At 40.4% G+C, this 17,747-nt stretch overlaps 1 protein-coding gene across 1 annotated transcript; it reads left to right on the plus strand.

Moving 5' to 3' along the window:
* Nucleotides 1–2,650: 2,650 nt before the first annotated feature.
* LOC132260022 (fork head domain-containing protein crocodile) lies at nt 2,651–4,468 on the plus strand. Its single transcript, XM_059757923.1, has 2 exons — nt 2,651–3,356; nt 3,477–4,468. Exons 1-2 carry the CDS (start codon nt 2,997–2,999, stop codon nt 4,299–4,301), a joined length of 1,185 nt encoding a protein of 394 aa, XP_059613906.1. The 5' UTR covers nt 2,651–2,996; the 3' UTR covers nt 4,302–4,468.
* Nucleotides 4,469–17,747: the final 13,279 nt, after the last annotated feature.

Genomic DNA, 17,747 nt, shown 5'->3' on the forward strand with positions numbered 1-17,747 from the left:
AAAAAGGATACAAGGGATTGTTTCTTGCGGATAAACATCGTCTTGCAATCCTCAAAACTGTGTGCAATTGCGTTTTGGAGGAGAAAAACACTCTGACTCGCATTAATGTGAGTTGTGCTCTTTTTCCGGCTAACTCGAGGCCCGACAAAAGAGGGGAAATAGAGTCATCATGGAGAGTCGTAAAATCTCAGTGGATTTCCTTTCATCTCGTCTGGGATTTTTGGTCCCTGGACCACTGCCGAAAAACAGAGCCACACACGGAGGCTTTTATTGATTGCCCCAATTGCCCTCAGTATTTATTGGGATGTTTCTTTGAAGACATCTTCGGCAGCGAGTCTTTTATTGTTCCAGAAACCTTCAATATAATTCGAAGAAGTTCGTAAGATTCCCTTCGCATTCAATCTCTTCAGTTGTCTCTTGTACAATTTGACATTATCTTTGTGGTTTATAAGATTGTTTTAAGTCATTAAAGGTGAATTTCTTATTCACTTTTGGGAAGGAATATTTAGGAGATTATTTAGCAAAATAATGGCAAATATTCGATATTTACCTTATTGGTCGTTGCAACATTACAGATCTTGTATTTCAATCCATTAAAACTACAAATTTTGTGTTGCAACTTTACGTTTTCACATCTTGTATTGGCGGCCAAGTTTATTTGACACGAATTTCAACTGTCAAAAATTCATTCAGTTTTTTGTATCTGTAAATGTTTTGAGAAATCAATAAATTTCTCTGGAAAATGTCATAGAATGTCCAGAAATCAATAAAAACTCAATCTGGTGCATTTAAGTGTGTAAAAATGGCCAAAAAAATCCAATAAATCCTTACTAATCAATCTAAAGACATAATTTCTATCTATTTCCTCGATTTTCCCATGAATTTTTCAGCTTTTCTTGTCTTCAAACGACAAAATACACGAATTTGCTTCAGATGTCAATGTTTGAAACGTTTTCAGGTCGTAATCTTCCAAGACTTTCTTACAAAATCATATTCTTGACAGCTCATTTAAAATGTTATGAATATAATGTTGCAACGACACCTTAATTATTGAATGTCTTTTGTTACGAGTTTCTTGAATTGGAACTTAAGCAAATCTATTAAATTTATGGTGAAAATGTCGTCAATATTTGATTTTCTCAATCCTTCCTTGACAATCCTGAATCCCTCGTCCGGCTTTAAGGCCACACTCCTCTTCTAAACCGTAAATATTGGTCTTTTCGATTCGCCCAATTAACTTTTGAGATTTCTTCACAATATTCCCCGCAGTTGTGAAGTTGTGATCCCAAAATAAAACAAGGGGTGAAATGCTGTGAATTTTTCCTGCATTCACTCTGGGCAGGAATGTCGTGAAAACCCCCACGAAGTTGTCTCCCTCGCACCCTTCGCCACTAAACGCCGCCATGTGTCTTGGAAAAACAAAGCGCGGTTTTTCCAAGCGATCTCATGACTGACTTACCGCGGGAAGGGTGAACTTTTCCCCTCACTAATCCACTTAGAACGAATAAGAGTGAGTGTGTGTGTGCGTTGGGAAAATTGAATTTGCCTGTTTCAGGCCATAACAGAGTACATTATGTGTTCTAAATCCACTCCATTGTCCTCGCCACCCCATTTAAGCACACACCCTTATGTCGGCAACGTCGCGCTGCAAGTGGGTTGTGGAATTTTAGAGATAGAAACCCATTTTGGGGGGCGTTGCTCTGTGCCGGCAAAGCCCATCCGGGGATTTGGGCGTTTCTCTCATGGCGTATCAATGAAAGTGTGTTGGTAGAGACTGATGTGAGCGAGGCAGATAGTTGTGTTGGGTTTCTTAAAGAAATTTCAGGGTATTTGTGCAGATGAAAATGAGGAATCTTGAGGAATTATCAGGAAAAACTATCATGGATAATCGTCTAAATCTTAAATCCTGCAGTCAAATGACTTCTTTCTGCCTGTCATTTCCGTTAATTCGGGCCTTTTGGGCATCGATTCATGAAGTTTCGGTGCAATTAGGACGGCGATAATGCTTTGTTGACAGCAGGAGGTGGATAATCCTGGAAAATTATGGGATTTTCCCACTCTCAACTCTGGCAATTTTAAACAGAACTCTCTCATCACCTCTCACAGTGACTTTTTGCCTTTGACTTTCTTCTCCAAATGGCAATGATTTCGTGATGGAAAAGAAGAATGCGCGCGTGTATCTTCTGAGTCAATTGAGTGTCTTTTTTCAGCTCATCTTGCAGCCTAATAATAATGTAAATAGAATAATATTGTTGCACGACGCCATGACAATAAATATTGTAATTAAAAATGAAAATATTGAATTGAAAAACACGGCGCTACCCCTCGGCATCTGAAGGATATCCACCCACCGCGTTGGAGACACGGTTGTTATCCTGCTCTGGCGCGAAGGGGTAGGCAAAGTCGCGCCGAATAGGAGGCCCGCCATGTGCGCGCGTGTGTTGTCTGTGAGCCACCTCGGCTCTTCCCATTGATGTCTTCAGGGGCGAGGGCGAGAGAGAGGAGAGAGAGAAGGCTTTCATTGAGGAGATTAGCAGCCCGCTGTGTGGCAGTGTTTGGCTGGCGCAGTGTTGGAGATTCCCACAATTCCGGTGCGATCGACAGTTTGTGTGCAAGTGTGAAGAACTGAGGACGCATTTCAGCTCACGCACTGTTCCACCACCGTGGAGAGTCTCTCCTCAAATCTCTGCCAGGACTTTTATGTGATCCGTGTGAACCGCCGTGATAAAGGATACGCGGGATATTTACTATTATTTCTACTGTTGTGTGAACTCTCTGTGACTCCAGAGATTAAGTCCTGCGGAAATGCCAGGACAATGACCATGTGCTGAATGTGTTGAGTGATGCCAAGCAAAGTGCAGGCAAAATTGATCTCTTGTTTATCTCTCCGTGACACTGTGCAATTCCTCAGCGTGAGTCAGTGTTGGGGTGTGATTGACCCGGAGAGTGCGTGAACCTGTGGCATGTGCCCGCGGAAATTGTAACCCAGCCACACAATGCACACAATCTTCACGGATCAGAACACTTTCTCGCGCCACTACGCTCACGCCCAGCCGGGCTATCCGGGCGCCGCCGGGGCCACAATGGGTCCGGCTCCGCACTATGCATACGATCAGTTCTCGCGCTACAGCTATCCCAGCAATTATGCCCTCACGAGTCCCCATCATCAGAACAAGGAGATGGTGAAGCCGCCGTATTCGTACATCGCCCTCATCGCCATGGCCATCCAGAATGCGCCGGAGAAGAAGATCACCCTCAATGGGATTTATCAGTACATCATGGACAGATTTCCCTACTACAGGGACAACAAGCAGGGCTGGCAGAACTCCATCCGCCACAATCTCTCACTCAACGAGGTAAGTTTCTTTTTTAGAGCATTTCAAAAGTATTGTCTGCAGAGGAATTTTAGCCTAGAACCCCAGAGAATACAGATTAGAGGACTAATTGGGGCCTAAAACAAACTATCATCCTTCCAGTGCTTCGTGAAGGTCGCGAGGGATGACAAGAAGCCGGGCAAGGGCAGCTACTGGACTCTGGATCCGGACTCGTACAATATGTTCGACAATGGATCGTTCTTGCGACGGCGACGGAGATTCAAGAAGAAGGACGCGCTGCGGGAGAAGGAGGAGAGCCTGAAGAGGCAGAATTTGGCGCTGGAGGACAAGATGACGGACATCAAGCCCATCAAGCTGGTGACCAATGCCATGCTGGACGGTGGGAAGCACCAGCAGTTCAAGAAGGAGCCCGGCCTCGATCTCGCGACGCAGTGCATGACCAAGGAGGGCCTCACGGGCGCCTCCATCCTCAATGCCTGCCACGACACGCTGGCCTCGCAGATGAACCACCTGAGCGCCGGGACGGAGCACGGCTTCTCCGTGGACTCCCTCATGAACGTCTACAACCCGCGACTCCACCATTCCGCCTACTCCGCCGCGTACCACTTCAACGAGGACAACCTCGCCGGCTCGCAGATGCGCCACCACCACACCAACCACCATCCGCACGGCGGCTGGTACACGCCTGACACGCCGCCGGACGCGAACGCCAACGGCACCGGCGGCGCCTCGGCGCCGTCCGTGGCCATCGTGTCGTCGGCACCGCCCGCCGGCTTCCGCGACATGGTCGTCTTCGAGCACAGCCAGCACTGCCAGATGGACTCCGGGAGTCCCGGCGGCGGCAGCCTGGCGTCCGGCAGCCCGCCGGTGCTCGCCGGCGCGGCCACGGCCCACTTGCCCACCAACCTAGGCCACTACCGACCCCACGTGGGCTACTACCAGGACTGCGTGAAGTACGGAGTGTAAAAGCCTCGATCGGCGGAAGCCTCCTGAGCAAGTAAGCGAGTTTTCACTACATTCAGACTCTTGAGTCGCTTTGCGAAATTATGGTTTTCCGTGAAAACCGGAGAGACGATTAAATCTAGATCATTGGAGCAATTTTCAGTCACACACAGACATGTTAAACTTCAAACATGTAAAAGTTTAACATTCGAAATGTGTAAGCAAAAACAGCGTTTCTTATTCTCGCTAAAACAATGTTTTAGAGTTTTAAGCGCCACCACAATGTGTAAGAGAGGAAAAATAGTGAAATTTGTCAAAATTTTAAATATTCAAATTCATAATCAGGAAATCCATGATAAAAAGAATTTACTGTAAACTTAATTTATGTTCATGCTTGAAAATTAAAGCCACAATTGCAGATTAATCCATCTTTGCAAGATATTTGCAGATTCCGATCTGTCACTCATTTGCTCTTTACACATTCTACAGTGTTATGATTACATTTTCAGGCGATACAAAATGGTTTAACACATGTTGGCCAGAATACTAAATAACACAAGTGGTGAATATTTTGATTCAATCGCCATTTTGAGCCATTTTAACTCAGAATAGCAAAAGCGTGTGTTAAACCCAATATAACACCTTTTTTACATTTTTTGTGTGACTGAGAATTGCTCCACATATTTTAAGAACAAATTAGAACAAGCTTTTAGGTTGAAATTTCAAATATTTACACACACAGGAAAATTATAATCATTCTTAGGAGAAAAAGTCTATAGAAAATGACGAAACGATTAAGGATTTGAACACTGATTGTCTTGTGAAAAACCACAAAAAGTCTGTATTTAATTTGAAGAAAAAAAAAACCTAAACTTTGCACAAAAAAAGCTTCACAAATCTGTCAAGGAGGAAAGAAGTTGTAATTTAAATTTCAATTTATCGCCAAATGTTTCACGTCGCAAAACTCCTTAGGAAAAAAAACCGAGAGAGAGAGAGAGAAAATTGTGTCTGCTCAGGAGGATTCCTCTGATCCACGATGGAACTATTCCAATTCCATCGAGGAGATGATTGAAAGAAGTGTGTCACTTGTATAAAGGAAAAAGATGTTCATGAAGAAAAAAAAGAAGCAATTCTGTGGAGTCGAAAAAATGTGTGATTTTTCTTTCTTCTCTCACTTATAGAAAAATTCCTTTCAGCAAAAGAATTTTCTAAAGGAAGCAAACAGTATAAAGAAGATATGATAAATTAGAATTTTGCAATACTAATTTAAATTCTCATGTTGTCATCCAAAAAAGGTGGAGAGTTTAAAAAAAAATAAACGAGAATGCAATTTGTAATCTCAAGAGATGAGCAAGAAAATTGACTGATTTTCATTTTGTGACTAAATGAAGTAACTAAAAAATCATGCAAACTATCTCGAATAGAGTCTTATGTCAGAATTTATGAATAGATTTAGCGAGAAATTCATTCCTCTTTCTCTCATGATAAGAAAAAGTTACACTCACTCTAGCCGTAGGGATATTTAAGAGAGATTTTATTTGGTGTAAATACTATTGAGGATCCTTTGACGACGCGAGTCACTTGTTCAGCGGAAATCGTCTATTATCATTTCACTCTGATTTCTGGCTTTAGTAGCTTGTAATTGACAGTGAAAAAAAAGAGAGAAAATACAACAAAATATAAAACCAACATTGCAGAGAAGATTTTAGCACGTAAGAATTTCATAAGTAAGTGAAATACTGTAAAATTTATGTAAAGTATTAAATAAAATAAGAAAAAAATCGAATGATATTAGAGAGACAAGATTGTGATTGTGTTAATCATTCCGCTGAGCCGGATTTCATCCACGGAGATTTCCTCCGCAATTAACGGCGTGTGATGGAAATATTTTATGTGAAGGAAATTCCCTCGAATTTCCCACCCCCTGAAATTGATTTATCCGGCCGCCGGACGGTGCGTGATTGATTTTCCAGTGTGATTTTTTTACGATATGATCGTCGTCGTTTTGAAGTTCCGCGCGTCGATTTGTTTTCCGCCGGAAAAAGTGCGCGCATGAAACGAATTTCTCTCACTGCATATGCGAAGGAGTATAAATAAAACTTTAATTGCCTCATCATCATCATGTCAGATGGCAAAGAGATTCTTCCATTTCCAATTACATCATTGATTTGACTCCCGATTTTATTTATCGTCCGCTCGAGCACACTGCAGAGCCACACACCTCTTCGCCCTGGCGTTTTTCCTCTTTTCCTTTGCAATGCATCTCAACCCAAGGGGGACATTACAGCTGAAATTTGTACACCACTTTCAGACCTTTTTTTTTGGAACTTTACAGATTTTGCCATTTGCCTAAAGCATCATAACCTCAAATTTAGAAGTCTTTGTCTCATCTTCAATCGCTCTTTTGCATGTATTTTGAAACATAACCTAGAAATTACCTTGAGATATCGAAAGAATTCTTGAATGAAACTTATTCGAAACGTTTTTAAGGCAAAACAAATCGACAATGAGCTGAAATTTGTTATTATTCAATAGAAAATCAATAAAACAGCTCTTGAAATAGACAATTTTTTATCCTGAAACAGTATTTTAGAGGTTATGATCAATTTTATCACAGTTTTAAATCGAAAGCTTGAGATCTTCATGAGATTTCACTATTATCTCACCAGTAAATGCAAATTGTACCAGTTAAGGCGCAAGAATGAATGATTTTGAAGGTTATTTAGTGACAAAATTTGTCTTAAATTCACAACATAACCTAGAAAAATGTAAAAAGATTCTTTTTCATCAATATTATTTTGTTAACTCCTGTTGAAAGTGACTTTTGAATGCACTATATTGAAAATATTCAAGCATTTCCACTTCCAAATACTTCTGCTTCGCTGTACACCACTTCTGACCATAATATTTCCCCCTTGTCTCAACCCAATCTCTGAAATGTATCAAGTGGCGGATATATAAAAGTTATTTACCTTGAAGACATATTCAGAGAGGTTTATTTATTCTACGGCTCCTTTCTTTGGAAACTCCGACACAGCCGGTATATTAGAATATTTTCCCGATGATGGATCAAAGTAATAACTCAACTGGACGCGCTCTTTTTCCCTCTTCATCACACGAGAGCCCCATTGTGGGGGGATTTATTGGCAATATAGTCAGGCAAATTCGTCTGGCATTCAGTCATCTTTGATCTGAAAAGCAAGACCACGAGACACTCCACGCATAAATCAAAGTCGCGATTTTCCTGGGATTTCCTCAAATCTTGCGAAATCACGGACAGATTGAGGCAAAATGTTGCACACGCAATCTTTATGACAATATCCCCATAAATTTCCTCATCGCAGAATTGTACCAGAATTGTTTACACACCCCAAAATTATCTCAGCATCTCACTCACACTCAATCCCATTGAATAAAGTGCATTTACCTTGTGCAAATAATTATACTTCTGGGTATGGAAGAATGGGGAAAGTGGTTGGAAACAGTGTCGGGAAAGTGTGGAGGAAAAAGTCCTAAATGCTGTTTACAAGACGCGCTTCTTTCGCATTATGCATTCGGCAAAATTTACACAAAATGCCTTCCACAATTAACTGGGCGCGTCATGCCGAAGATTGAGATACTCTCTCGCGACTCACAAGATTTCCCGGCACTTCGAGAGGTGATTTTGAAAAACTTTACGAGAATGTCATTTTCACGAGCAGTGAGAAGTGATTTATTTCTCAAGCTGCGCACTTTCAGAGATTAAATCATTACTGTACAAGTTTCTCACTCTCTGGAAGAAATGTGAAAATTTTTCTTGCTTCAGTTCAATTGGTGCACTAGAGGATTCTTCAAGGGGGAGATAAAATAGTCAGAAATGGTGTACAGCTCAGCAGAAGTACTTAAGAAGAGGAAGTGTTCAAAAACTTTCCTACATGATTAGTTTACTGCCAAATTATCCCGATGCTTTGGATTTCTTTTGAATTGTGCGCAGAAACAATACTTTTCTAGGTTATGTAACAAATCACGGAAGGATTTAGTAAATATTTCGCATTCTAGCACATTAATTCTTATGCTAAAGTCGCCAAGATTGCTAATTAATTGCATAAATAAGTATTTTCATGCGATAAACATTGCTATTCTGAGTTTTTGATACCAAAAAACACTGAAAATTAAGTTGAAATCAAACATAACCTCTAAAACCTATCACTTTCTGTGCGATTTTGACTCTGAATCAGCAATTTAGAGTTTAATTTTTATTTTCTCATCTAAAAAGCTTCCATTTGGAGTCTTTTGAGATCTCTAAGTGATTTTTTGAGGTTATGGTCAAGAAAGACACTCAAAGAATCGGTTTTAATTGGATTATTACAGAAATATCGCATGGAACCTTAAGATATTTAGTATAATTTGCGATGGTTTGTCGAAACGATCGATTAAGAGCACATTATCTCCCGCTTGGGATTCTTATGTGTCAATTCGGCACAGAAATGTTACAACGCTCAGTTGAGGCAATGAATGGCCTCTTAACGTATAAATTCTCTCCGTGTAAACCCGGTAAATTTACGACATCTCATGAGAGTGAAGAGGAGGGGAGACAATAAATTGCAATATTTACATATAAACGTGCATAAAATCAATATGAGCGCCTATTTTCGTCCTCGTGCACACAGAGATAGTGGTGCCCCATCGCAGACTGCGTGGCAGAAGCCACCCAGCGGATTCCTCTCGCTCTCCGTCATTATGCGGGTGGCCTCCCACTGAGCCACGTTTATCGCGCCCATGGTAATTTTGGGTGAGGAGAGCAGATCAAGTTGGAGATTCATGTGAATTTGTTGGAATTGTATTAATATAATTTGCCTCGGGGAGCATTTAATTTTAACTAAATGCAATACATTAAGGTGAATTTCATCACCCCGGCCACCAGGGACTCGTGGAGAAGACTCCTCGGGATGGCGCATATCTTAAGCTATTTTCCACCACATCCCAATATTATTCAGTGGGAATTTCGACATCTGCGCTTCTGCCTCACTCACAAGATATTCCACCACACCAATTCAGCCTTCTCTCTGGGTTGATTGTGGGAGATGGGCGAGACATCCAAAGTGCCTTGAAAGCCATCGCTGAGATGTCGAGGAGGGAATCCCAAGGAAGGAGACGCAGAGGAAGTGCCATTTGGTGTTTGGCTGGACGGGAAATGGAAAGGCGTCGCATTGTTGGAAAATTCATGCGGAGAAAATATATTTTTCCTCTCTCATCACATTATATATCAGTAGTTTAGTTTGCTGGACTTTTTAGGGGTGAACTTAATTAACATCGCCTTTATCAATGTGTGATTCAAAGGAAGGAATTAAAGCCAATCTCAGCAACGGAAGTAATATCTCAAAATTGATATTCAGTGAGATTTTACATTCATTCATAACATAAATAAATACACCCACTCTCCCCTTCCCCCTTTGTCTCTTTATGCGGGGGAGAAAAATATATATGTGAAAAATGATCATGAGTAAATCAGGGGAATAATTGCAAATAAATAAATCGGTTTTAAAAATCCAGAGCGAAAATACCTCGCAATTTGCCATATACTTTTCGCATTGACGTTGGAAAAAGTTCGGAGGGAAAAAAGTGGGTTAAATTTAATGCAAATGTACACAATATTTTCCACACGCATAATAATATTTGGATGCCGTAAGTTAAAACGCAATGAAAATATTTACGGAGATAATGTAGCGCAGCCTGTAATACATTTTACCATCCAGTGGAAAACCGGGTGATTTTCCTCATTCTACACATAAGACAGGGAGCTTTCTCTCTCTCTGTCTCCCTGTATATTGAAAGGGTGCGTTTTCGGGGTGCCTTTTCACACTGTGTGCGAATCCATCAGAAAAGATTCGACATATAAATTGATTCCTTTTCCAGTGTGGAAGGGATTTTCATTTTGTGTGTTGTGTGGAACAACAAAAAGCGAGCTTCAACAAACGATGGGATTTCCTTGAGATATTCCACCACTTCTTTCATGATCCTGCGTCATGCCTTATTTGCAATTTTCGACACGCCGCCACAGGGGAAAATCATATTCATTTTTCATATGTAAATTCTCAGCATGTTTTCCACATCATGGGCGATTCCTCCTGGGTTTGGATTGGGAGGGAGTGGAAAGGAATACATTTTCAAGGAGATTTACTTAACTTTTCAGCCACGAAGAGGAGCGGAATTTTAATGGAAATCATGATAATACAAAATAAACTATGTGATGAATGTTAATCCAATTTCATAATGGTTGAGAAAAGCTCCATCATCAATCCAAGGGGCGGATATTATGGTCAGAAGCGGTGTACAGCTTTGCAGAAGTATCTTTTGCAACAAATAGATGCACTTTTTAATTTATTTTCCTTAGAAAAATCACTTTTATTTCCTTTTAATCACGCAAATTTGTGTTTCAACTGAGAATAATTCACTTTTCCTTGTCATAATTGAGCATTTGTGTTCAAAGAACTTTAGATTGGTTGAAATTTCAGTAGAAAAGTCAATCATAACCTCAAAAATATCACTTCAGTCTCAGAAAAATGTCTCTTTGATTAGTTATTTCTGCGGTTTGTGATTGAAAGTGGCAAATTTATCATCATTATCTAGTAAAAACATTGTGATATTCGTCGTATTTATTCATTTCCATAAGTTGAAGGGATTAAATTTAGTCCGAGAAGGAGTTTTTCACCCGGATTCATAACCTCACAATTTGGTTACTACTTTTCTAAGCATTTTCCGAAGACAAAACTAGGAAATCAAGATAGAAATTGTTCGTGAAGAAGTATAAAAAGCGACAAAAAATGCCTTTAAATACGTTCAAAAGTGTCTGAAGTGTTGAAGATTCTGCACAGATGCTATAAGGAAGCATATTATCTCCCCTTTGCTGAAAAGCCTTTGCAGCGTCTAGAGTTCCCCCCCCCCACCCCCCACCCGCGAAATTTCTTATAATTTCACTTGTCTTGGCAACAAAATGGAATCAAATATTTGATTGTGCGAGTATTTAAAGAGCCAAATTTCCATTCAACCTCAACACGTGAGAAAATATGCCTGTAAAAACAAGGAGAGTTTGCAACAATGACGTGCAATAAACACCTCCCGCGGTGGGGAAAATTGTGGATGGATGAGTATTTCGGGTGAAAGACAGAAATAAATTCTCAAGTGCAGCGGAGGAATCATGATGGGTTTTGTTTATTATTCCAATGCGCCAACCACTTGCATCTGTATTGGGTGTTCTCTAAACAGGAAATTAATATCTCTTCTCATGCATTCACCCCCTTTTGCGCGACTCTCTCTGCACCCGAGAAAATCCCCCGGGATCCGCCGCACTTGGCGAAACATGGGAATTGGCGCGAAACCATCACTCCAGAGGGTTTTCATCCATGGCAATTTGGAAGTGTTGGAAAATTCATGCGCTCACTCTCGAGGGCGTGGCAAAAATTTTCACCACACAGCCAAGGGGACTCGGCTATGTACAGCCAGAGAGCACCGAGGGTGGTTTTTGTGGAATAGGGGGAAAATTCTGTTTATTCAGGAGTTGCCTTTTAATATCGTTAGTGATGTTTGCCTATGGTATGCGTTTGTGGTGTCTCACTCGTCTCTCACACCCCAGAAAATGTGCTTCTCTCTCTCTCAACCCCTCCTGATGCTGCCGCTGAAGCCTCGGGAGGGAAAGCCAGGGAAAAAAGGCGGACAATAATGCGCGAAACTTGATGACAAAACTCCCAACATTCTGTGGATGGCAAAAATTGGAGGGAGAGAGTTTTGTTATTTCAGCGGTTTTTCCAACATTTCTGGGCAGGAGCGACAGTGCAGTCAATTTCTGTATGATATATGCATGCAGTGACGTGAATTGGGTATGAAACCACTTGGATTTGTCCCCTCTCTGTCATGCTGAATAAATATTGCGGGGGATATAATGAAAATGAGCAATTTCACCCCTCAATTGAGATATTCCACTTTGACATAATATTTTCTCTGTCCATTAGCATGACATCGTTTGTCACAGGGGAATTCGCATCTGATAATGGCAATTCCAGAAGATTTTTCAATTGGACGAACAGTGTTGAAGTGTACTTTTCCCAAATAGGGTGAAGTTGGGGTGTTTTGGACAATAATTTCCATGCCAAAATCAATATAGCAGACAGAAGAATTCCTCATATTGCCTCTTTCTCACTGGATTTTCACTCGTTTCTTCATTCTCTTCCCAAAAAAGAGATTTTTCCCACTATGAAAGTGTAATTTGGTGGAGCAAAAGGCGTTGTACAAAGGCGAGAGTCCCCAGATGTAAATGACAGGCCCGTCAATTAACGCTGCAGAGAATTGAATTGTTTATTTACCTTCACTTCACCATATTCTTACTAATTGGACTTTGTCATAATAATTCACGTGCTCCGCGATGCCGTTGAATGTAACAAGGCGTGAATTTTCTGCACTTTCGCCACATTTTAGCCGAGGGAATGTAACCATCCATATATATTATTTTCCATCAATTCACCGCCCGCGGTGTCATCATCATTTGACCGTTATTGTGATGGGGCAAAATTGAAAATTCACTCCCTCAGACAATTTGAGGGTTCGGGTGCTAAATAACCAATCGAAATGATGTCCCCGGGAAACATTTTATCCCCAGCATAAAGGGTGCCAATGCGAAAGAATAATACACACACACGCCAGACGGATCTCATTAAGAGACTCTCGTTTTTGTGTGAAAATCACGATTTTCCACCTCATTCGCACACAGGAATTTTCAATTAGCCTCTCTGACCTCCGCCAAAAAGGCCACGCAAATGAGTCTGTTTTCTGGGAGAGAATTTCTTGAAAGGTTGGCCCAAAGACATGAAAAGTTGAATGAGGTTTTTTGGTAAAATTTTCACGTTTCACCCAAGCTGAAAGGGTTTAATTAATTTCCCGTCCCAAAACCCACGCTCTCTTTTGCCAAATTGAGAGGGAGGAAAATTTAAATTTGGGATCCTCAGCGTAGTGACGGAAGTTAAGTGGCTGAAACACCAACTCAAATACGTTTATGTACATATATTTGTGTATATACTGGAAGATTAACAAAGTTTGCTGTAAATTTCGGGAATGAGAACTCAAACACACCATCCTTTTAGGACCTCCTGCAAATTTCAGCCACTCAAGTGGCAGAAAGCGAGGAAAACTGGCCACTCAGTCTGAGGAATATGGAAAAGTTCAGGGGAGTTCCAAAGTTTGATGTCTGACGCGTGAGATCGTCCATCTTCAGCTGGACTCCACACCCAATCAATTATCTCCCTCTGCGATGGTCTTGACCACTATCATCGGCATGGCGTGGGTCTGCCATTCACTTTTCCCATGTCTCTCGTTGTCTTTTTGTGGCTGGTCCGCCGCCACGCCGCAGTGTGAATTTGTACCAGGCAGAGAGCGAGAGGAGAAAAATTATATTACCCAGTATATATAGAGGAGCGAGGAGGAAAAAATAACAGATATAGAAGATTGAACGAACGCCATTTTATTCAATTTCACTGACGGTAAAATAAACATTTCCCAACTATTTTGATTGACATTTTCCCTCTCCAGCCACAACACATAATCTTTTTACCATTTTTCACCCATCAGCCATTCAATAGAGAAATTAATTAAACATGAGAAATTTACACGCACACAACAAAGGCCACTCTTGAGACGCCTTAATTGATCCTATGCGCGCACTTGAGTCGCGCTGGACCCTAAAAGGCAGGGATAGGTCTTTTGGCAATGCCCAGGAAAACTTTGTCTGGGCGATCTGACAGTCGAGTGCGCGTGTGAACCTAAATGTGTTTTAGCGACTAATTGAATTAATGCGCACGGATCGTTTTAGTTTCCTTCAAGCTGAGACGAAGGCTGAGTCAGAAGCGGAGGTAAAAAGCTTGTCGCTTATCATGAACCTTACATAAGGAGGGAAAAAATGTCTAACTTTTATATTATGTACACATTGACGGGAGGAGGGCGAGTGAGATAGAGACGATGGAGTAACTTTTATTACAAAAATCGCTCGTGGGGAAATTCAGTTGTGTTTTTCTTGCGGAAAAGTCTGTCACACAAAGAAAACAGACCGAGATAAATTACTTTAATGTACATAAAGTACATCACACGTCACGCTCCTTCTCTCTCAAATATATAAATCCTCCCTTTTCCCATCGATCGGAAAAGCTTCCTCTCCTGGGCGAGATAAAAAAAGGAGGAAACAAATGGTTCATGTAGGAGATACCCAATTTCAATTTAACCTCTCAGTTCATCGCGTGCAACCCGAGATCTCTTTGTGATCCGCTCGTGGGGATCGCGGAAGAGCCCAAGGGCTGAAGTATGTCACGGAGATAATTAAAAATAGGCACGTACACCTCATTCTCCGGCGTGAGATCACGCAGAAGGTGATGCGCCGGAGGGTCCGTTTTGTGACAATTTACTGCCTGATCGCTTTCACTCGAAAACATCTCAGAATGGCAGTTTTTAACACAAAAGGAGGGTCTCAACTTTGGATCGATAATTTACTTCTTCTCTCTGTGTGTAAAAACTGTCTTTTCCGTCTTTTTCCATTACAGAATTCTTTAAGGAGTTTCACAACAACAGCTTGCAAGGGGGAGATAATATGGCTAATATCTGTACATCACTTGCGATCTGAATAAAATGATTAATCAACTGTATTCTGGCTATTCTTATGCTAAATTTGGCTTTATCATCCTGACAATTAACTACAAATCAACTGAAATCTAACTGATAAAATGTCTAATCTTTATATTTGATGTTATCAAACAAATTTTTAAGATTTCCTCACTTCTGAGAACTGTTTTTTCGCTCAATTAGAATTTTTCTAGTCCAAAATAGCAGCTGTTAAGTACAAAAATTAGAGGTTATGTTTGATTTTGGCTTGTTTTTTTGCTATTCATCTTCCAGAATCGCAATTTTCTTGAAGTTTTTATGCAGAATTCTATCAATAAATGATATAATTTCGTTTTCAGTGCAAGAATATCTACTTTGAGCTTCTATTTTGTCATAAACCCAGTGACATAACCTAGAAAAATATGTCGAGATTATCAAAATGCAGAGCTGATTTCTAGGAGTTAAATAATCCAGCAGGAATTCACAATATAAATCCGAAATTTTACAATTTCTTCAACACTTACTCTTTAATTATTATGAATTTATTATTGACTTATTGTGAAATATAGAAACACCTAATATTTTAAATTTGATTTTCATGCTTCCATCCAGTTTTTTTTTAAGTTTCACCTGTAAATCCATTGAATCGTGGATATAATTATCTCCAATATGCGTAGATGATTAGCTTTAGTGCTGAATATTCTTGCTCGCCTTTGCGATATAATTGGACTGGCGGATTAATGTGTGTTGTTGTCGAAATTGTATCATATGGCGTCATTATCATAATCACGTTTTGTGGGCTTCTGTGAATGTGATAGTGAAGGGTTGACAAATCAATCCCAGCATTATTCCTGCCACAGTATTTGCATCACAATTGGGTGTTTCGGGTTGCAGATCTGGAGCGCCAAATACCCTCTCGATATGCATCTCATGGTGAGTGCCTGCGGATGCTAGATAAGTGGTTGTGTGTGTGGCTTGAATGGAGACAAAGCCCGGTGAGAAATTAGCTATTTATATGCGCGCACAACAACCCAAAAATCCACCCACAATTTCCACTTCCTATTAATATCTCGTCTTTGCCTCACAAATTGCCCATCTTCTTGCGCGCTCGTGGTGACATTCTTGAGAGCGATGGAAGGACTTGAACAAGAGACACCTGTGGAGGTCTCGTGGGATGGAAGTGTCGCTCTTTTTTTGCCCCTCTGTGGCCAAGGCACGCAAGAATGGATGTGTTTAGAGCTATTTGTTTTGGTGACTGTGACAAGAACATGAGTAAAAATAAGTTGACTACATATTCCTTCATTTGGGTGACTCCTCTTGGCGTTTCTTTCGCCAGCGACATCCCAGATGATATATCAAATGTTGACGCTTCGATGTCGCTTAACTTAGTGGCTCGATGATGTGTTGAATTCCAACTTGTTGACATGTTAATCGCCACAGAAAACCGTGTAATTCTTTAAATGGCACAGGAGGACACGGCAATTTCATGCCTCTCTTCAGCCACTCCTCCCAGGATTCTCTCTCGTCGAAACTGAATTGTGACGATGGTCGAGGATTATACAATGGCTGAGGCATGTGAGATGATAAATTGTTGGAATTTTCATTGATCCACTTGAGAGTGAGATGGATGGACGGGGAGAAGAGGGAGAGAGAGAGAGATCCTCTAAATAATTTATTATTGTTTATTCAATTCTGAAGAAGTTTCTATTTAGAGTGTTTCCCTGTTTGGATAGGATTTATCAATTCAACGTAATTTATTTCCACCCAAAAGCAAGTCAGCACTGAACATCCCCCCCAAAATATTCCACTCATATTGTCATTATTATTGTTATTTTACTCTACAGCAACTCATCACCATAGTTAAATCCCATATCCTCAAAATTATATAACTTGCTCTTCCACATTCTGCGCCCGAATCGCAGCCTCTTTCCCCTCCCCCACCCCCCATATATTTCTGAAGAAATTCCATGCGTGGATGTAAAAAATTGAAAAAATTTATCTCACAATGCCACTCAATTCGAAATCCGCATCTAATTCGAAACATCTTTTTTGAAGCCCTCGCGCAAAAACATCCTCGCACAGGATAATGCAATTGTGGGGTGAGGCACTTTTGTGTGGCTCATTGTTGGCCAATCTAAATGCGGTCTTGAAGTCTGAACAAACACAGGATTATGCCAACCAATTGTGCTGCATTGGCACATTGCTCTAGCTAGAGGGTGAAACTAGAGCGGTGGCGTATTGAATGTTAGGCTCTTTGATGGACGGAAAATTGCAATAATGTAAGGGAATCATTGAAAAATTTGCAATTTCCTTGAAAAATTTCAAATGATGGAGTGATTTTCGAATTTTCAGAAGAGCAAATATTGCTAAGAAATTTGCCAAAATTACCTCAAAATCGTTCATTAAAGTGTTAATTATGCTCTGAAATAATTTATTTATGAATGTTTTAGTTGATTTTGCTGATATCTATTGGAATTTTGATATGAAATGAACGATTTTTCAATGTTTTCAAGTTGAAAATATTAAAAGATATGACAAAAAAATCTTTTAATTCAGATTCTATGAATATTTTAGACCATTTCATGTGAATAAATGCATTTTGAGAGAAATTCTCAACGATTAATAGTCAATTTTTCCATAGTTTTCAAAGCAAAGCACGAAAAATTTTTACATCAATTTCTCCAGAATGTCGTGCAATTTTTCCAATATTGCGTGAAAATTTGCCACTCTGAAATCCACCTCACGAGAAGATACTCCGAATGTATCATTTCACGCACTCGTGGATAATTGTTTAACTGAGCGAATTGAATTTTATTTCTCGAGGCAATTGGAACACCCAACATCTTTGACCAC

The sequence above is a fragment of the Phlebotomus argentipes genome, unplaced genomic scaffold (genome assembly GCF_947086385.1).
Source record: "Phlebotomus argentipes unplaced genomic scaffold, Phlebotomus argentipes genome assembly scaffold_18, whole genome shotgun sequence".
NCBI classification, from domain to species: domain Eukaryota; kingdom Metazoa; phylum Arthropoda; class Insecta; order Diptera; family Psychodidae; genus Phlebotomus; species Phlebotomus argentipes.